Source organism: Suricata suricatta, chromosome 5 (genome assembly GCF_006229205.1).
Source record: "Suricata suricatta isolate VVHF042 chromosome 5, meerkat_22Aug2017_6uvM2_HiC, whole genome shotgun sequence".
Classification (NCBI taxonomy): domain Eukaryota; kingdom Metazoa; phylum Chordata; class Mammalia; order Carnivora; family Herpestidae; genus Suricata; species Suricata suricatta.
The window spans coordinates 48,483,602-48,498,552 of NC_043704.1; the positions used below are offsets into that span (position 1 = coordinate 48,483,602).

The following is a 14,951-nucleotide window of genomic DNA, read 5'->3' on the forward strand; positions in this document are numbered from 1 at the left end:
TTCTCATTACCCATGATTTCTGGAACTTTAGTTATGAGAGTGCCAGGTTCAAGATCTGTAGCAGGAACTAATGAAAAGCAATGAAATCAACACTTGTGAAAGTCAGCAAATTAAATCTAACCAGTATAACATTGCTTCAAATAAATGTATAAAAGATTTGGTCACCCTATTACCAGGTAAATATTCTTTTATGAGATAGTCCATAATAGGTGACATATCAATCTGGTAAACATCTCAAAGTCAACACAATATGCTTAGTTTTCTAAGTACCTAATTCCAACTATGCTCTAGGAAACTTGTATAAACATTTTACCAAATGTGGACTTATGAAAGTGTCCTGGCAATTATTGGCTTTTCTGTGGAAGCTTTAAGAAAATGGCAAGTCTAAATAAGATGGATACAGTGAATGGCGTTTATATTTGAAAGGAGGCATAGAAAAGAACAAAGCAAAGTGAACCTTGCTCATCTCGTTGGTAACTTTTAAGTGGAAATAGGCCTTAGGTGATGCAAAGGCATTCTAATAACCAATCAAGATAAGGGACAACCACTCCAGTGTGTTGTCCAGTAGAGCAGCTTTCTGCTCTAATCACAAAAATGTGGTGCCCTGTGTATGTGGACAAGATCAAAGTAAAGACCACTAATGCTTTTAGGGGTCAGATCCAAACTTCTGAATTATACCGTCAAGAACTTTCTTCAGCTGCTCTTATGGACCCTTCCAAAGTCAGCACTATCATTACCACTTAGAAGCCATACCTCCCTTGTTCCAGGAGCGCTGTGCCCTCTGGCTGGCCTCAATACTTCCTTCTTTTTGCCTCTGTCAAATTCCATTATTTTAAGACCCACTTTCTGGAGTGCCTGGGTGGCTCAGTCAGTTGAGTGTCTGACTTAAGCTCAGGTCATGATCTCACTGTTCATGGGTTTGAGCCCTGTGTCGGGCTCTGTGCTGACAGCTCAGAGCCTGGAGTCTACTTCAGATTCTGTGTGTCCCCCTCTCTCTCTACCCCTCCCCTGCTCATGATCTGTATCTCTGTCTCTCGAAAATAGATATTTTTTAAAAAATTTAAAAAAAAAGACCCACTTTCTTTCTAAGTCCTTATTCATGTCCTTCACAAACTTCTCTCTGCTCAAAGATGTTTATAACCCTTGCAAAAAATAATCTTGATTTGCACAGACACATTGCCTTTGTTCAATGTTTAAATGTTTCCTATTGGAGCAGGTTTTGACTTTGACTACACGAAAGACTGAGAAGTAAAAACAAGCAGCCTACATCTGTGATATCCTCTCAGCTGTTGATGTAGCTGTGGGGGAAAGGAGAGCACTTACTGTTTCTTAAAATAAAACATGATTGGTTCTATTTAAGATATTTTGTCTTCTGGAGAAGTAGAGAATGAAATAAGCAAAAGTAAATAAAATACATATTAAAATAGAAGATCTTTATGTAGAAAGCACAAGGAATTCAGATGCCACACGTTTCCCCAAGCCATGTTCTCCTTTGTTAACTCAACAGTGGGATTAATGCAGATCATTTAGTGCCTCCACCCTCACTGGGCTCACATGGGCTATCACTTCTACCACTGGCATTAATCCCAGACTCCCAAGAGCTGCAAGGACTTACTCCTTTAATCAGAAACCCACATTTACCCAGTTTTGTTTGAGGTACTTCAGAAGATGGTGTAGTTTTAGGTTTGGGACGTGGCCGACGGGTTCGTTTTGATGTCTTAGGAGCTGAAGAAAGAAAATCTTCAGTTACTACAGAGTCTAGTTCAGAGGCTAAGGATAGCATGACGTATGACTCCAGATTTTCTAAAACTTACTACATTTAGTAAATTTACCTTAAACCTTTAATTTGAAACTTTCACCCTTAATATAATAGTATATAATCTTCTATAAATCCAAGTTGATTGAGAATGTTTCTTGAATTTTATCTGACCCAAAGGGTAAGTTCTGTTGCTAACATATTATGGTGTGGTGATAAAATCAAACTCTTTGACAGTTTACTAAGTAAGGCCATGTAATTAACTAAAATATTATTCAAAGGACAGATATTACATGGAGAGTTAACAGAAAACAAAACAAAAAAGACTACAACTTCATATCCATAAGGAAACTTCCTGACACCGTAATAGTCATTAGAGTCAAAATCCAGCTTTAACAAAACATGATTAAAAAGCACTCAAGATGATAAAACAGTTTCAGATGGTTACACATACAACAGGTGACTTGAGTTAGGTTTGTGCCTGGCTCTTTTAAAAGCAAGGGATAACTTGTTTTAAGAGTCCGAGTCCTCAATACTTTAAGGATGAAAAATTCAATAGGGTGACAACAGAGGATGACATAGCCTTATGAAGTAAAAGAACTTGCAAGTATGATATTGATGGAATGAGTTTGACAATCAGAAAGAAAAGCACTTACTGAGGAACATGTGTTATTACCTTGTGTTGTTACCCAAGTCTCAGTTCTGAGCATAACAGGTTCAAGATCTGCAGTAGGAACTGACCAAAGGCATTAAAAATAAACAAAATGATTGTTTAATATAAAAATACCCTCAAAACATTTCCTTCAAAATGAGTCTTATTAATATGCTTTCTAGAACTATGTAGCAACTTTTAAAAACTGGTAACTAGAAAAGTAGACAGTTGATTTCCTTAAAATTGTTCATACCTAAGATAGGCAACTATTTCCTTGTTCTTCCATTGATGATCTGATTCTAAGTAATAAGTCACAGTGGGCTGTGTGGATATTACTAGCAACAATGGAAAGAGAGGCCGCAGAATGATGAATTGACCAGGGTATCCCTCTATTCTAAGCAAAGAAAAACAACCCCTCATGTTCAAAGATGACCTTGCTGATGTCGATTGGATCAAATCTCAACTGCTCCATCAGATTCCTAAGAATCTCCACCAGAAGAGTCCATGGACCAATCAACATTCAGTGAGCTTTGACTACCACCATCTAATCATTCTCCATACTAGTATTATAGTCATACTATCTCATTTGGTTTGTTTCTACATCTATCCAGTCTTTCTGATTTTATTCCTTTCCTTCTAGTCATCCATGTACTATGGTGGTTTCAAGACTCCACTCACTGTTTCTTAATCTTTTCCTGGTCCTTTTATTTATGTAACTGGCACATTTTGTTGAGAGCACGCAGAAATCAGTCTCTTCTTTGCATACATACTCTCTAATATCCTCTTCTATCTTATTTAGGAAGGCTTTGTTCTCAATTATCTTGCAGGTTGGAGGGCTAAAACATGTCTCCCACATCTAATGTACATACCCCAAAGGCACTAATATGACCCCCAGTGATATCAAAGACACTGCTTGTTAATCTGACCTCAATATGACTAATTTTTCTAAAGCAGTTTTATATTCAAGACATAAATGGAAGTTACTAAGATGCACAGTTATAGAGAAGATTTCACCCAGGAGCTGTGAGGGATTTGGTTACCCCACAGCTCTCCCCCTCTTGTGTTCCTCTTGCCATCCTACAGTGGAAACTGCTATTTAACATGAGTTCTATCTTTACTCTAATAGGGCCTATTGGTTACTCCCAACTACTGAAATTACTCTTGAGATCCTGCTAGTTTCGGCTGCTGAGACTCTAAACCAGGAACACTAGTTTACCTGGTTTGGACTGAGATACTCCAAGACTTGGTGTGGTTTTTGGTCTGGGATGTGGACGGTGTGTCTGTTTTGATGTTTTGGAAGCTGAAGGAAGAAATTTTAGGGTTACTACACAACTACATTACTTCTGGAAGCAATGAAAGGTGAAAACATGATTCTAGATAATCTACAACTGTTAGATCTTTGCCTTTCTAGTTTGAGATTTTTGTCATATTACTCCTTAATGAATTTCTTTTAGCATAGAAGATCTTTGAAGAAAAAAATGCATTTTTAATTCAAGAAATAAAAATTAGTAATTATAATCAAAGTGTCACAATCAGTGTTTGATTGGACAGCAGAAAGGTTAAGAACTATTGCTAAATTTTAATGTATTATGAAGGACAGTCATTAAATCCAAGATTTATAATTCAATTTTTTACACCTTTCATACATTCTACATAACTATGAAAACAAGAACACATTAGTGCCTAAATAGAAACAAAACAAAAAAACTGCACAAATAGGAAAAATAAAAAGGCAGAGATGTAGATTTGAAATGAATAGATTCTGCCAGCCCCATGATAGCTGTTAATAACTTTATCTGCCTAAGTAAGAGGTGGAAACCTATATTATGTTTGAAAAACAGGGGTTTTTTTTTTTTTAACCACAAGCAGTTTAAACAAAATACAAAATAACCTGAAACAATTTCAAATAGGCTACATTGCAAATAAATGCCCTAAAGTAGGTTCATGTATGACTGAGTCTCTATAAAAAGACAGATAATTTAAGAATTTTCATAATTTTAATAATGTAAATAAATAACCCAAAAGACTGACATACAGTCATATAAAGTAAATGAAACTCCGGGTTTGACCAAAACAGAATAAATCTTGTTGAAAAGCCATTATATCTGTTATTACCTAATGTTGTTCCTGGAGTCTCAGGTCTAAGAGTGACAGGTTCAAGAACTCTAGCAGGAACTGACCAAAAAATACAGTAAACCAAAGAGATTTTAAAATACGTGAAAAGTCAGAACATTCACATCCAAATAAATTTACTTGTGTATCAACCCTTTTTCAAAAACAAAAACAAAAAATAAACCTCTTAACTAAAACAAAGAATAGATAATTGTTCTTTGAAGATGTGGCCAAACTACAGTCATGGTCTTCAGCTTAGTCTTTATCTTGATTGTCTTGAAGAAGCCACATGAAATTATCCTAGATTTTAGATAATGGATTTTGATATGGAAAACTCTGCACTGCAAAATATTCTTATTCATTTACCTAACATAATCTTAGAAAAGAAATTGTCTCTTAAAAAAATCTGATCAATCTATATTTCTATGGAAGCTGAAAATGTGCACTTGCTATGCTTAAGTAAATAAAGATGCAATAAACAGTTTATAAGTTTGAAATAGATATAAAAATTAATCATTGAAGCAGACTATGCTGATCTTTCCAAGAATTCATCTATGGAAAGAGTCTTAGAACTCTATTCAAATCATAATACACAAAAAAGCAAAATAAAGATGGTCACTCAGTCTAAACTACTCAGTGGATTATCTGTCCAGCCAAAACCCAAGTAAAGTAGAAATCAAAGACAGTTGATGTCCCTGTATCAAATCCGAGCTCCTGAATTAGGTCCTCAAAATTCTCTATCAATAACCTTGTTTTGGCCATGCGGAAGTATGGTCACAGAAGACATTCTGTGTAAGGCACACTGGTTTGCCTTCGTGGCTGATCCCCTACCACCCCACATGGCTAGTCCTTCTGCCTTGGTTCACTTTTCCCTCCCTTTATTCAAATCCTGTAGTGCGCCCAAGTTCCAAGTCTAGTCCACCTTGATAGTTTCCTTTGCAAGGTCAGTGTTTCATGTATCATGCAAACATATATCCAACCCCATTATTTTAGCAAGTCTCCCATAGCTGGCCTGTCACTCACCATTATCACATCAATATTGGTCCAGAAATACGCAAGAGACTTATAATTCTTTTGTTGACTTGAACTGCATATATTGGCTCTAAAGCTTCTAAAGTTTCTAAAGAAACTTTATCATTAAATTTGAATGAAGTTGACAGTAAAAATATACTAATGCATATTAAAGAAGACTTTCACTTAGAGTAAGATATTCTGGCACCAAATATATCTCAACCAGTCGTATGCTCTGACACCTGACCATGCCTCATGACCTCAGGCTTAGAGAGGCTAAGAGCTTGGCACTGCTTTGGATTCCCACTGGGATAGGCTAACAGGGCTCACTCTTAAATCAAATAATCACATTTACCCGATTTGGTCTGAGGTACTTGAGGGCTTGGTGTGGTTTTAGGTCTGGGACGTGGACGACGGGGTCTTTTTGATGTCTTAGTAGCTGAAGAAAGAAAAGATTTGTGTTACTCTAGGTCTTTAGGTTCTGGATACTGAGGAGAGGATTTTACTAAAGCTGTTAGATTTTCAAAAGCTCTAGGCAATTTTCTGTCATTTAATATTTTCAGTGCTTTTTGGCCAATGTGTCTTCTTTTATCACTGATGGTACTTTGGGGGCAAACTCAGGTATGTAGTTGAATAATTCATTCAAGGCATGATGATTAGTATTTGTAATTAAACACTCACAGAACTTCCTCACTGGGGAAAAAATGAGGAGGGCTCAACTCTGGTGCAAAAGGAGAGGAGGTTAGGGTCACACTGAGGAAAAGGCTTATAATTTGAAATTGCAGATTTAGGTCATTTCCTATTTATCAAGTTATTAATAAAACATGTCATTATTTAAAGCACCAACAAGGAAACAAACACACCATGCAAATAGTTTTTTTTTTTAACTTAAATGTGCAGAGGAGTTTAAGAATAGCTGTTTATTGCTGATCAGCCTAGATAAGAAAAGATCCCAACTTGTTTTAAACAGCTTTAACACAGAACACTGTTCAACGAAGCATGAGACAACACAATATCAAATGTACCAAATGGCAGCAATGCTTTGAATTAAGCTAATGTCTACTCTCATAAAAACAATAGGAAATTTGTTTTTAAGAGGTTTCTGTATTCTTCAGATGAAGTGATTGAATGGCAACAGAAGATGATGGTGGCTGTCTTATGAAGGACGAAATTCCAGGAGATGGAGACTGAATGGAAAGTACAATGAACAACAAAAGCATTTGGCAAATTGCACAGAATCATTACCTAATGTTGTCCCAGATGTCTCAGTTCTAACAGTAACAGGTTCAAGGTGAGTAACAGGAACTGAGGTAATAAAATAAGCAAAAGAGGCTTTTAAAAAATGTATAAAGAGCTACAACATTCACTTCAAAATGTATTTTACCAGTGTAACATTACATCTAGAATTATTATTTTTATTTATAGACGGAGGGTATGTGGAGTGAACTGTGTCTCTCCAAAATTCTTATGTTGAAGCCTTAATTCCCAAATGTGACTATATTTGGAGATAGGAACTTTGAAGAGACAATGAAGGTTAAATGGGGTTGTATAAGGGAAGGTCCCTAATCAAATATGACTTATGACCATATGAGAATAGAGAGACACACAAGGGATGCTCACAGACAGAGGAAAGGCCATGTGAGGACGTGGCAAGATGAGACCATCTACAAGCCAAGAAGAAAAGTTTCGGGAGATATTAAAACTATTGATACCTTATCTTAAATTCCCAGCCTCCAAAGCTGTGAGAAATAGATTTCTATTGTTCAAGCTATCCAGTCTATTTTGTTATGGCAGCCTTAGTAAACTAATATGAAGGAAAACCAATTATTTTGTCCAGATTTGGCTGAACTGTAGTTAGGGACTTCATCTCCTGAGATAGCTATTACCTGTAGTTTCTGTTTAGCACAAGACGGAAACAGTTCTACTAGCTAGTCGATTCTTTGAATCTAATATGGTAGACTCTACAACATTTTTAGGCATTTACTAACCATTTTGAAGTAGCATGTAAAAAACTAACTTGCACCTTTGTGGGTATCAAATAAAGAAAACAACTAGTTTTATCAAGTTATGGCTGCAGAAAAATATTTCTAAATATCTAAGAATCCATTATACAAATAATCAAAAACAGCTATGGTGACCTTGCTGAGAACTCATCCTTGGAAAGATTTTGTGACTTGTGTCTAGAGAACGGCACTCAAGATGACTGTGTAAGGGACACCCAGTCTGTGGCATTCAGTAAAGCACCCATTTACACTCAGTGCAGGGAAAATTTTATCCAGTGTGGAAAGAAGATATTTCTGATGTTCTTGAGAACAACTTTGGACTCCTGAGTGTAACATTCAAGCCCTCCTTTAACTTCCTGTGGTATTATCCAAATGCAGAATCACCAACAAATTGTTTTGACTGATGCTTTGAAGCAGCAGAACCTCTACCCCTCTGGTAGCCTCTATACATGTTCTATTTTTTGTCTTTGTTCACTCTCACCTGTCCACTTGTGCAAATTCTGATGTGACATCAAGACCCAAACTTCTTCCCTGATCTACTGAGGCCCAAAATGATGCTTCACTTCTTCAAGAACTTATAGAAGGATTCTAACAATGTTGATGCACCCAAGAAAAACCTTGAATTTGTGAAAACACCCTACTGATTTTTCTTCTTTAGGCTTTTTAGGAAAGAAAAGTTTTCATGTTCATCTAGCCTAAAGACTAAGTAAAATGTGTTTCCTTCTGCCCTGAGCTAGAGGAAAAATTATGAATCTTCCAAACATGTACTTCTCACCAACACTGAAGGGGAAAGGACTCTTCATGATTCCTGCATTAGAGAGTTTGTGGGTTTACACTTTCAATAGGCAATAAATAGCCTCTCAGGTTCCTGAAACCGAAGACTGAGATTTCATCTGATACAGTCCCAGTCCATCTGAAGTTGGAGTGGTTTTAAGTTTGGTTTATGAATGACATTCCCACTGGGATGTTTTTGGAGATGGAAGAAGATAACCTTTAGTTAAAATATATGGTTCCGCAAATCATGAGGTTTAAAAAAAATTGTGTTCTACAGCTTGAAAGATCTGTCTTGAATTATAAAATATATGTTTCTAGTGTGAAAAATTTGCCCCTACTACGCTCCTGTATCCTCCTTTGTATTGAAGATATTTGGGGGTCAAAAGTGACATAAAAATGAAGTTATTAATGCAGAGAGCCAATATTGGTATTTTTATCCTATTTTAAAAATATTTTAGTTTTTTAAGTAATCTCTTCACCCAATGTGGGGCTCAAACCTGTGACCCCAGGATCAAGAGTTGCACAGCCTACCACCTGAGCTAGTCAAGGACCCATCACATTCTCCTAGAGTCCCCTGACTATATTTAAAAGGGTAAGAATCATTTCTTTCTAAACTATGGTGGAAAGTAAGGGGTAGTCAGATTCATATTAAGGATGGGGCTCACTATTTAAACTTATTATCCTTGATTGCATTACCTGAGAGACAATTCACTAAAAGCATATTACTCAAAAGTTAACAACTATAAAACAGACAGATAAAAGGTACTAAAAAAGATGTATAAAATAATTTCCCCATCATAGCCTGATTAGCATAGATCAGGATCAGGTGCTCACACGAACATATGATATTAGCCTTAACAGAAAACTCTGATTAAGACAAAAACAGAAGGTGTCACGAAAAAAATTTTAAGGAAGTTACAGGGCAAAAAGATACCCCAAACTAGATTCAGGCATGACTCTCTTAAGAAGAAGAGGTAATTTGTTTTATGTATGTTCAACTAATAAGATAAAGAATGTAGTTGAATGACAAGTGGAATGAGTTTGACAATGTGCAGAAAAACCTCTTGCTGAAGGTCAAAAAGTTGCATTACCAAATGTGGTCCCTGGAGTCTCTTTCATGGGAGTGACTGGTTCAAAGATTATAGCAGGAACTGACAAAAAATAATTTAAAAAAATAAAAAGGAAATGTTAAACATTTATACAATCTCAGAACTGCAAAATTATTTGTACTTAAGTACTAATGTGTCTAGAGTACAAAGCAATAACTATTAAGTGTCTGAGCTGAGAGACGGCATCTCTGCACTTGGGTACCAATTGATTACTTAGTAGGGGCTGTCTTTGTGGTAGATAATTATCCTTGTGAAGTGCCCCTGAAATGTCTCACTCTTTGATAATTCTAGTCTAAGTAATGTATCAAAATAGACCACATCTATCTTGCTAAAATATTGTCTTTGGAAAGAGACCACGAGCTTGCCTAACAGAGTACTAAAGAGAGCAGGAAAAGGGACAGGCATTCATTCTGAGGAAGAGCAGGGTAGTTCTCTGTCCAATTCCCAGGGAAAGCCTGACCATATACAGACACTGATGATTATTAAATGAAATTCAAACTCCTTAGTCGAATATTCAAAATACCTTTCAATTGTTCCTTTGGGCCCAGTTAGCTACATCAGCCTCAGAAGAATGCTTTTTCTGAACACTTAGAAGCCTTAGAGCTTCAATTGGAGAAGCTTCCCTTAGAAGCCTTAGAGTTCCCTTCCCTCACTGGGCCTCCACACACGTCCTTCCTTTATGTGCTTCTCCATCCCCTTGTGCTCAGTTATCCAAATCTACAGTGATTTCAATGCTCAGTCCTTCCTAACTATTCTAGCGTACTCTGATTATTGGTTCTTTAAATCAATGATTGACAAATGATGGCCCAAAGGTAAATCTCTCCTGTGGTTTATTTTCATAAAATAAAACCATGTAAAGCTAAGAATGATTTTTCCCTTTTTTAAGTGGTTGTAAAATTAAAAAGGAAAAAAAATAAAAATATTCAACAGAAACTACATGGCTCACAAAGTCCCAAATATTTATCTCAAGCCTTTTATAGAAAATGCCAATTCCTGCCCTAGATCCTTACTATGACCTGGACTTGACTTCCCATCTAATCAAATGTACATTTGTTCTGTACCTACTTCATTCCACTACACACTTAATATTTCAAAAATAAGTATAATTGAATGAGAAATCAAGTAAACATTCAGAGAAAAGAGTCTGATTCACAAGCCTAAGAAATTTGCTACTACCTAACTCCCTCCAACCATGTTCTCATTGCCTACCCTGAATTGCCCTTTAACTTTCTCTGGACCCCACTATAGACTTAACAATGATGTATACATTTACCTAGTTCAGTGTCAAGTGCTTCAGGGCTCCCTGTGGTTTTAGGTTTGGAATGTGGAGGATGAGTTTGGTGAGGTACTTTGGGAGCTAAAGGAAGAAAACCTCAGGTTAACAGTGTTCTTAGTTCCAGAAGCTGTAGATAGGATTATATTTCTTCTAATATCTTGAGTTACAGAAAATTTTTCCTTTGAGCTTAAAGTATTTGCCCCCATTTCGATAATTGCCTCTTTATATCATTTACATTACTCCGAAAAACACAAGTCACACAGAAACATGAATTTATGTATCAAGGATATTCTCACAAGGATCTCTAAATGAAAAAAAGTTCCAAAACTTTACTGAGTTATGGTGTTGTGGGAAAGGTGTAGGGGGAATTTCAACTAATGATGGTACTTATAATTTAAATTGATTAGCATTGAGCTCATTTCTATTTCACCCCTTACTGAAAGAAGACCACAGCACTACCTAAAATGACAAAACAAAAACACAAAATGATGCATATAATAAAAATTTAGGAATTTAGATTGCACAATTATGCTACATTGTAACAGCTGTGACAATACTCAGGTTAGATCAGCAATAGACACTCTCACCCCAACCCTCCTATGTTTGAAACTCACAAACAAAAAATGTGATTAATAGGTTACATGGAGTAAGATGCCGTACATTCACATGCATTACATTGCAGACACATATACTAGACTAAGTTCATACTTGGATCTTTTAAAAACAGATGAGTTGCTTTAATACTCCTCAGGATCTTAAGTAGTAAGGAAACGACAAAGAAGTAACTGAATGATAACTGAATAGACAATAGAGGACGACATGGAAATCTTGTGAAGCAGAAGCAGCTGTGGTTATGATGGTGATGAAGTGGGTTTCAAATGAGCAGGACAAGTAGATACTGAGAGACATAATGTGTCCTTACCTAGGGTTGTCCCTGGAGCCTCGGTTTTAAGAAAAACTGGTTCAAAAACTGTGGTAGGAACTGATAAAAATCAATAAAAGAAACCAAAGAGATTTCTGTGAATGCATGAAATGTCAGCAAATTCATCTTACCAGTAAAATGCCTCTAAGCCTTCTAAGGGACAAAGGGCAGGGAAAGGTATATCACACACATCGTTAATACCAAGAAGCAGAAGAATGGAGAGGTGAAGAGTAGAGGGTCATCTGAGGGTCTGTTTACCACACATACAAGAGATAGCCAAAAAGAAGCTGGTCCTATACTAGCCAAGAGACTAAGTCTTTAGTGAAAAGAGTGGCATTTGATGGAGTAGGTGAGGAAGAACCTCTGTGTTATTATATTAGACTAGGTATCCTCAGTTTTAAGAGCACAAAAAGCATGGTCCTGTGCAGAAGGATCACTGAAGTCCGGTAGGTCAAATCTAAAGTATTAAGTAGACACCCCAGCCTCTTTAAATTAATCCTATGGGCCCACTCCACAGGAGAGCACCCAGAAGTCCTTCTCTGTCCGGGAAACCAGCTTCCAGTATCCTCCACTAGTCAGCCATTGTTCCCTTACTCCCCACTCATCCAAACTTCGTACTGTTTTCTTTATAATATCCTGAGGCTTCTCCTGCTCCAGATATTAGCCACACTCCTATCACATAGCATTTCTACCATCTGGAAAGTTATACATATAGACACATACCCACTCACCCCTGCACACACACACTTATGTAATCCTGGCTGCCTCATGTTATTTTCTCCATGTTTATGCAGGAATGGCTTTTGTTTACAACTAGGAAATAAAACATACTTCCTACTTCTGATGTATCTCATAGCTGCTAATATGGTTATGGCTGTTACGAGGAGATTAATAAAAGTAGTTGAATTGATTGTGTTGGCTCAATACTTTACTGACCAGGCTTTATCTCTAAGACACAAATGGAATCAAATAGCATGAAAAGTAAATAAAACAATAATTGATGGAGAACATTCCCGCACAGGAAGCATGAGATACTCAGGTATCATGAGTTCTGATCACTAATCAGCAGCTTTTACTCTTAAGAGAGATATAGGACATGCACCAACTATGTGCATAGAATTTAGGATCCCAACTGGGGTAGACTGCTAGAATTCCTTAAACCAGAAATCATGTATTTACCCAGTTTGGTCTGAGGTACTTCTGGATGGGGTGTGGTTTTAGGTTTGGGACGTGGACGACGAGGTCTCTTTGTTGTTGTAGCTGAAGGAAGAAAGTTTAAAATTAATATAGTGTTGACAGCTTCCTAAACTCTGATTAAGAGGATATAACATACTAAGCTTTCTGAAATTTGTCAGAGTTTCTTTGAATGAAGAATACTTTGTTACTTTGTTTGATATTTTCTCCTTTAGTATGTTAATAGGTTTCCTTTTATAATTGAGAGTTCTCCAAAGATTAAAACTTACAATATAATTATGTTTATGAAATGAAGATGAGGAACTATCATTTCTTTTAAAGTGTCCCTAATCCAAAACTGGTTACAAATTGCTCTTAAAATATGATGGGGTGAGAGACGTTCAAACCACACTACAGGATTCACTTCTGATCATAATTTAAAATGACAAGGCTTGAGCAAATTTTCCACCTGGTCATTTACTAGAATAAGCATACAAAATTTGCTGAAGCATCCACAAAGTAAAAAAAAAAAAAAGTTAGATATAACTTGCAATACAGAAGGCAGGATGCCTGAAAAAATTCATGGTATAATCTATAACTTACTGGGGATCTAAATAACGGATATACAGATAATCATATTTGGACCTTAGTTCTAACAAACAATATTGTTTAAACAGAGACTCTGACTGACATGATACAATTGGAAGCTGGGATATGGGCCAGAGAGTGGTGCTGAATTAAGTCCATACACATTTGTTAGAAAGAAAGCCTTTTAGGGGCACCTGTGTGGCCCACTGGGTTAAGTGGCCAACTCCTTGTTTCAGCTCAGCTCACTATCTCACGGCTCTTGCATTTGAGCCCTGCATCTGGCAGCTGACAGTAAGGAGCCTTCTTGGGATACTTTTTCCCTGTACCTACTCTACATGCACTCTGTCTCTCTCTCAAAATAAATTAAAAAATAAGATTTTTAATAAAAAATATTTTTAAAGCCTTTTATAAGATAAATACTATAACAGGATGATGACAAATTATGACATCATTGTCTATATAGCACCACAGATGAGTTTGACAGAGAATAAGAGAAAGCACTTGCTAAAGGACATAAAGGATCATTACCTAAAGATGTCCCAGAAGTAATGGGTTCAGAGTCTCTAGCAAGCAACAATCAAAAGTAATTTAAAAAGAATGTTAAACACCTGAGGAAAGTCATTGAACTTTCTTGAAAATGAACTTCATCAGTGTGTCATTGGTTCTATAGCTAAAAAGTAAAGTTCTGAGATGAAGGTACAAAGATATTTGTTTGTATAAAATGGCTACATCTTCAGGATCTCCACATAGCTCCAAGTTTTGCTTGTTTTTATATTATCCGAAAACACAACAACAAGAAGAACCCTGCACAGAAAAATCTTTAGGCATCTGTCTGGAAATACTATGATTAAAAATTATGAGAAAAGAGTGTAAAAGTATAATTTATTGAGTTAAAAGAGCCCTAGGTCATTATAGATGTAATGGTTGATATATTTAAGCCGATACTATAACGAATAGCCAGAACAGAGGATGCTTTTTGTTTACAGTCTACTTTGGAAGAAGACCAAGATCTCTGTCCAAACAAAAACATATAAAAGAACAAGAGACAGAGGGTCATTTAGTCTGCAAAACTTGTCAGTGCATTTCTCTGCTACCGACAGAAAAGGACTGACAACAGGAGATTAAGCAGTAGCCAGCTGGCTTAAATCCCATCACTGTAATCAGGCATTTAAGATCCTCTTCATGGACCCATCTAAAAGTAGCATCACTGACCAAAATTTCTGAGCATCAGCTAAGTGAACATCATCTTCCTCTTTTCTCCCATTCAGGTTGTCCTTCTAATTCCTATCCTTCTGCGTCATCACACTTCTTGTACCTTCCCGCCTCTGTTTATGTTATTCCTCCCTATCCCAGCAACAGGTCTGCAAACTGTATAAATTATGAGGTCCACATTGCACATACCAGCTCATGGATCTTTCACTTCCCTAAGAATTAACTATGTGCCTAATAGTTGGTAAAACCTAATAAATATATTGCTCCTGCCCATATTCCTTTTTATCTATTAATGAACAGTTTATATATAAAAAACTTCCTCAACCAAGTGAAGTCATGTGTAACTTCTAAACTATTTTTCAC

The 14,951-nt window shown here is 36.5% G+C and overlaps 1 protein-coding gene across 1 annotated transcript in view; it reads right to left on the reverse strand.

Moving 5' to 3' along the window:
* ABI3BP (ABI family member 3 binding protein) overlaps positions 1-14,951 on the reverse strand; it is a 193,955-nt gene that overhangs the window by 87,050 nt on the left and 91,954 nt on the right. The window contains exons 27-37 of the mRNA XM_029938697.1: positions 12,795-12,875; positions 11,616-11,675; positions 10,691-10,774; positions 9,400-9,459; positions 6,777-6,836; positions 5,887-5,970; positions 4,524-4,583; positions 3,625-3,708; positions 2,433-2,492; positions 1,642-1,725; positions 11-67 (exon numbers count right to left, since the gene is read on the reverse strand). Of these exons, the coding sequence (XP_029794557.1) occupies positions 11-67; positions 1,642-1,725; positions 2,433-2,492; positions 3,625-3,708; positions 4,524-4,583; positions 5,887-5,970; positions 6,777-6,836; positions 9,400-9,459; positions 10,691-10,774; positions 11,616-11,675; positions 12,795-12,875 (774 nt within the window). The remainder of the gene's footprint in view (positions 1-10; positions 68-1,641; positions 1,726-2,432; positions 2,493-3,624; positions 3,709-4,523; positions 4,584-5,886; positions 5,971-6,776; positions 6,837-9,399; positions 9,460-10,690; positions 10,775-11,615; positions 11,676-12,794; positions 12,876-14,951) is intronic.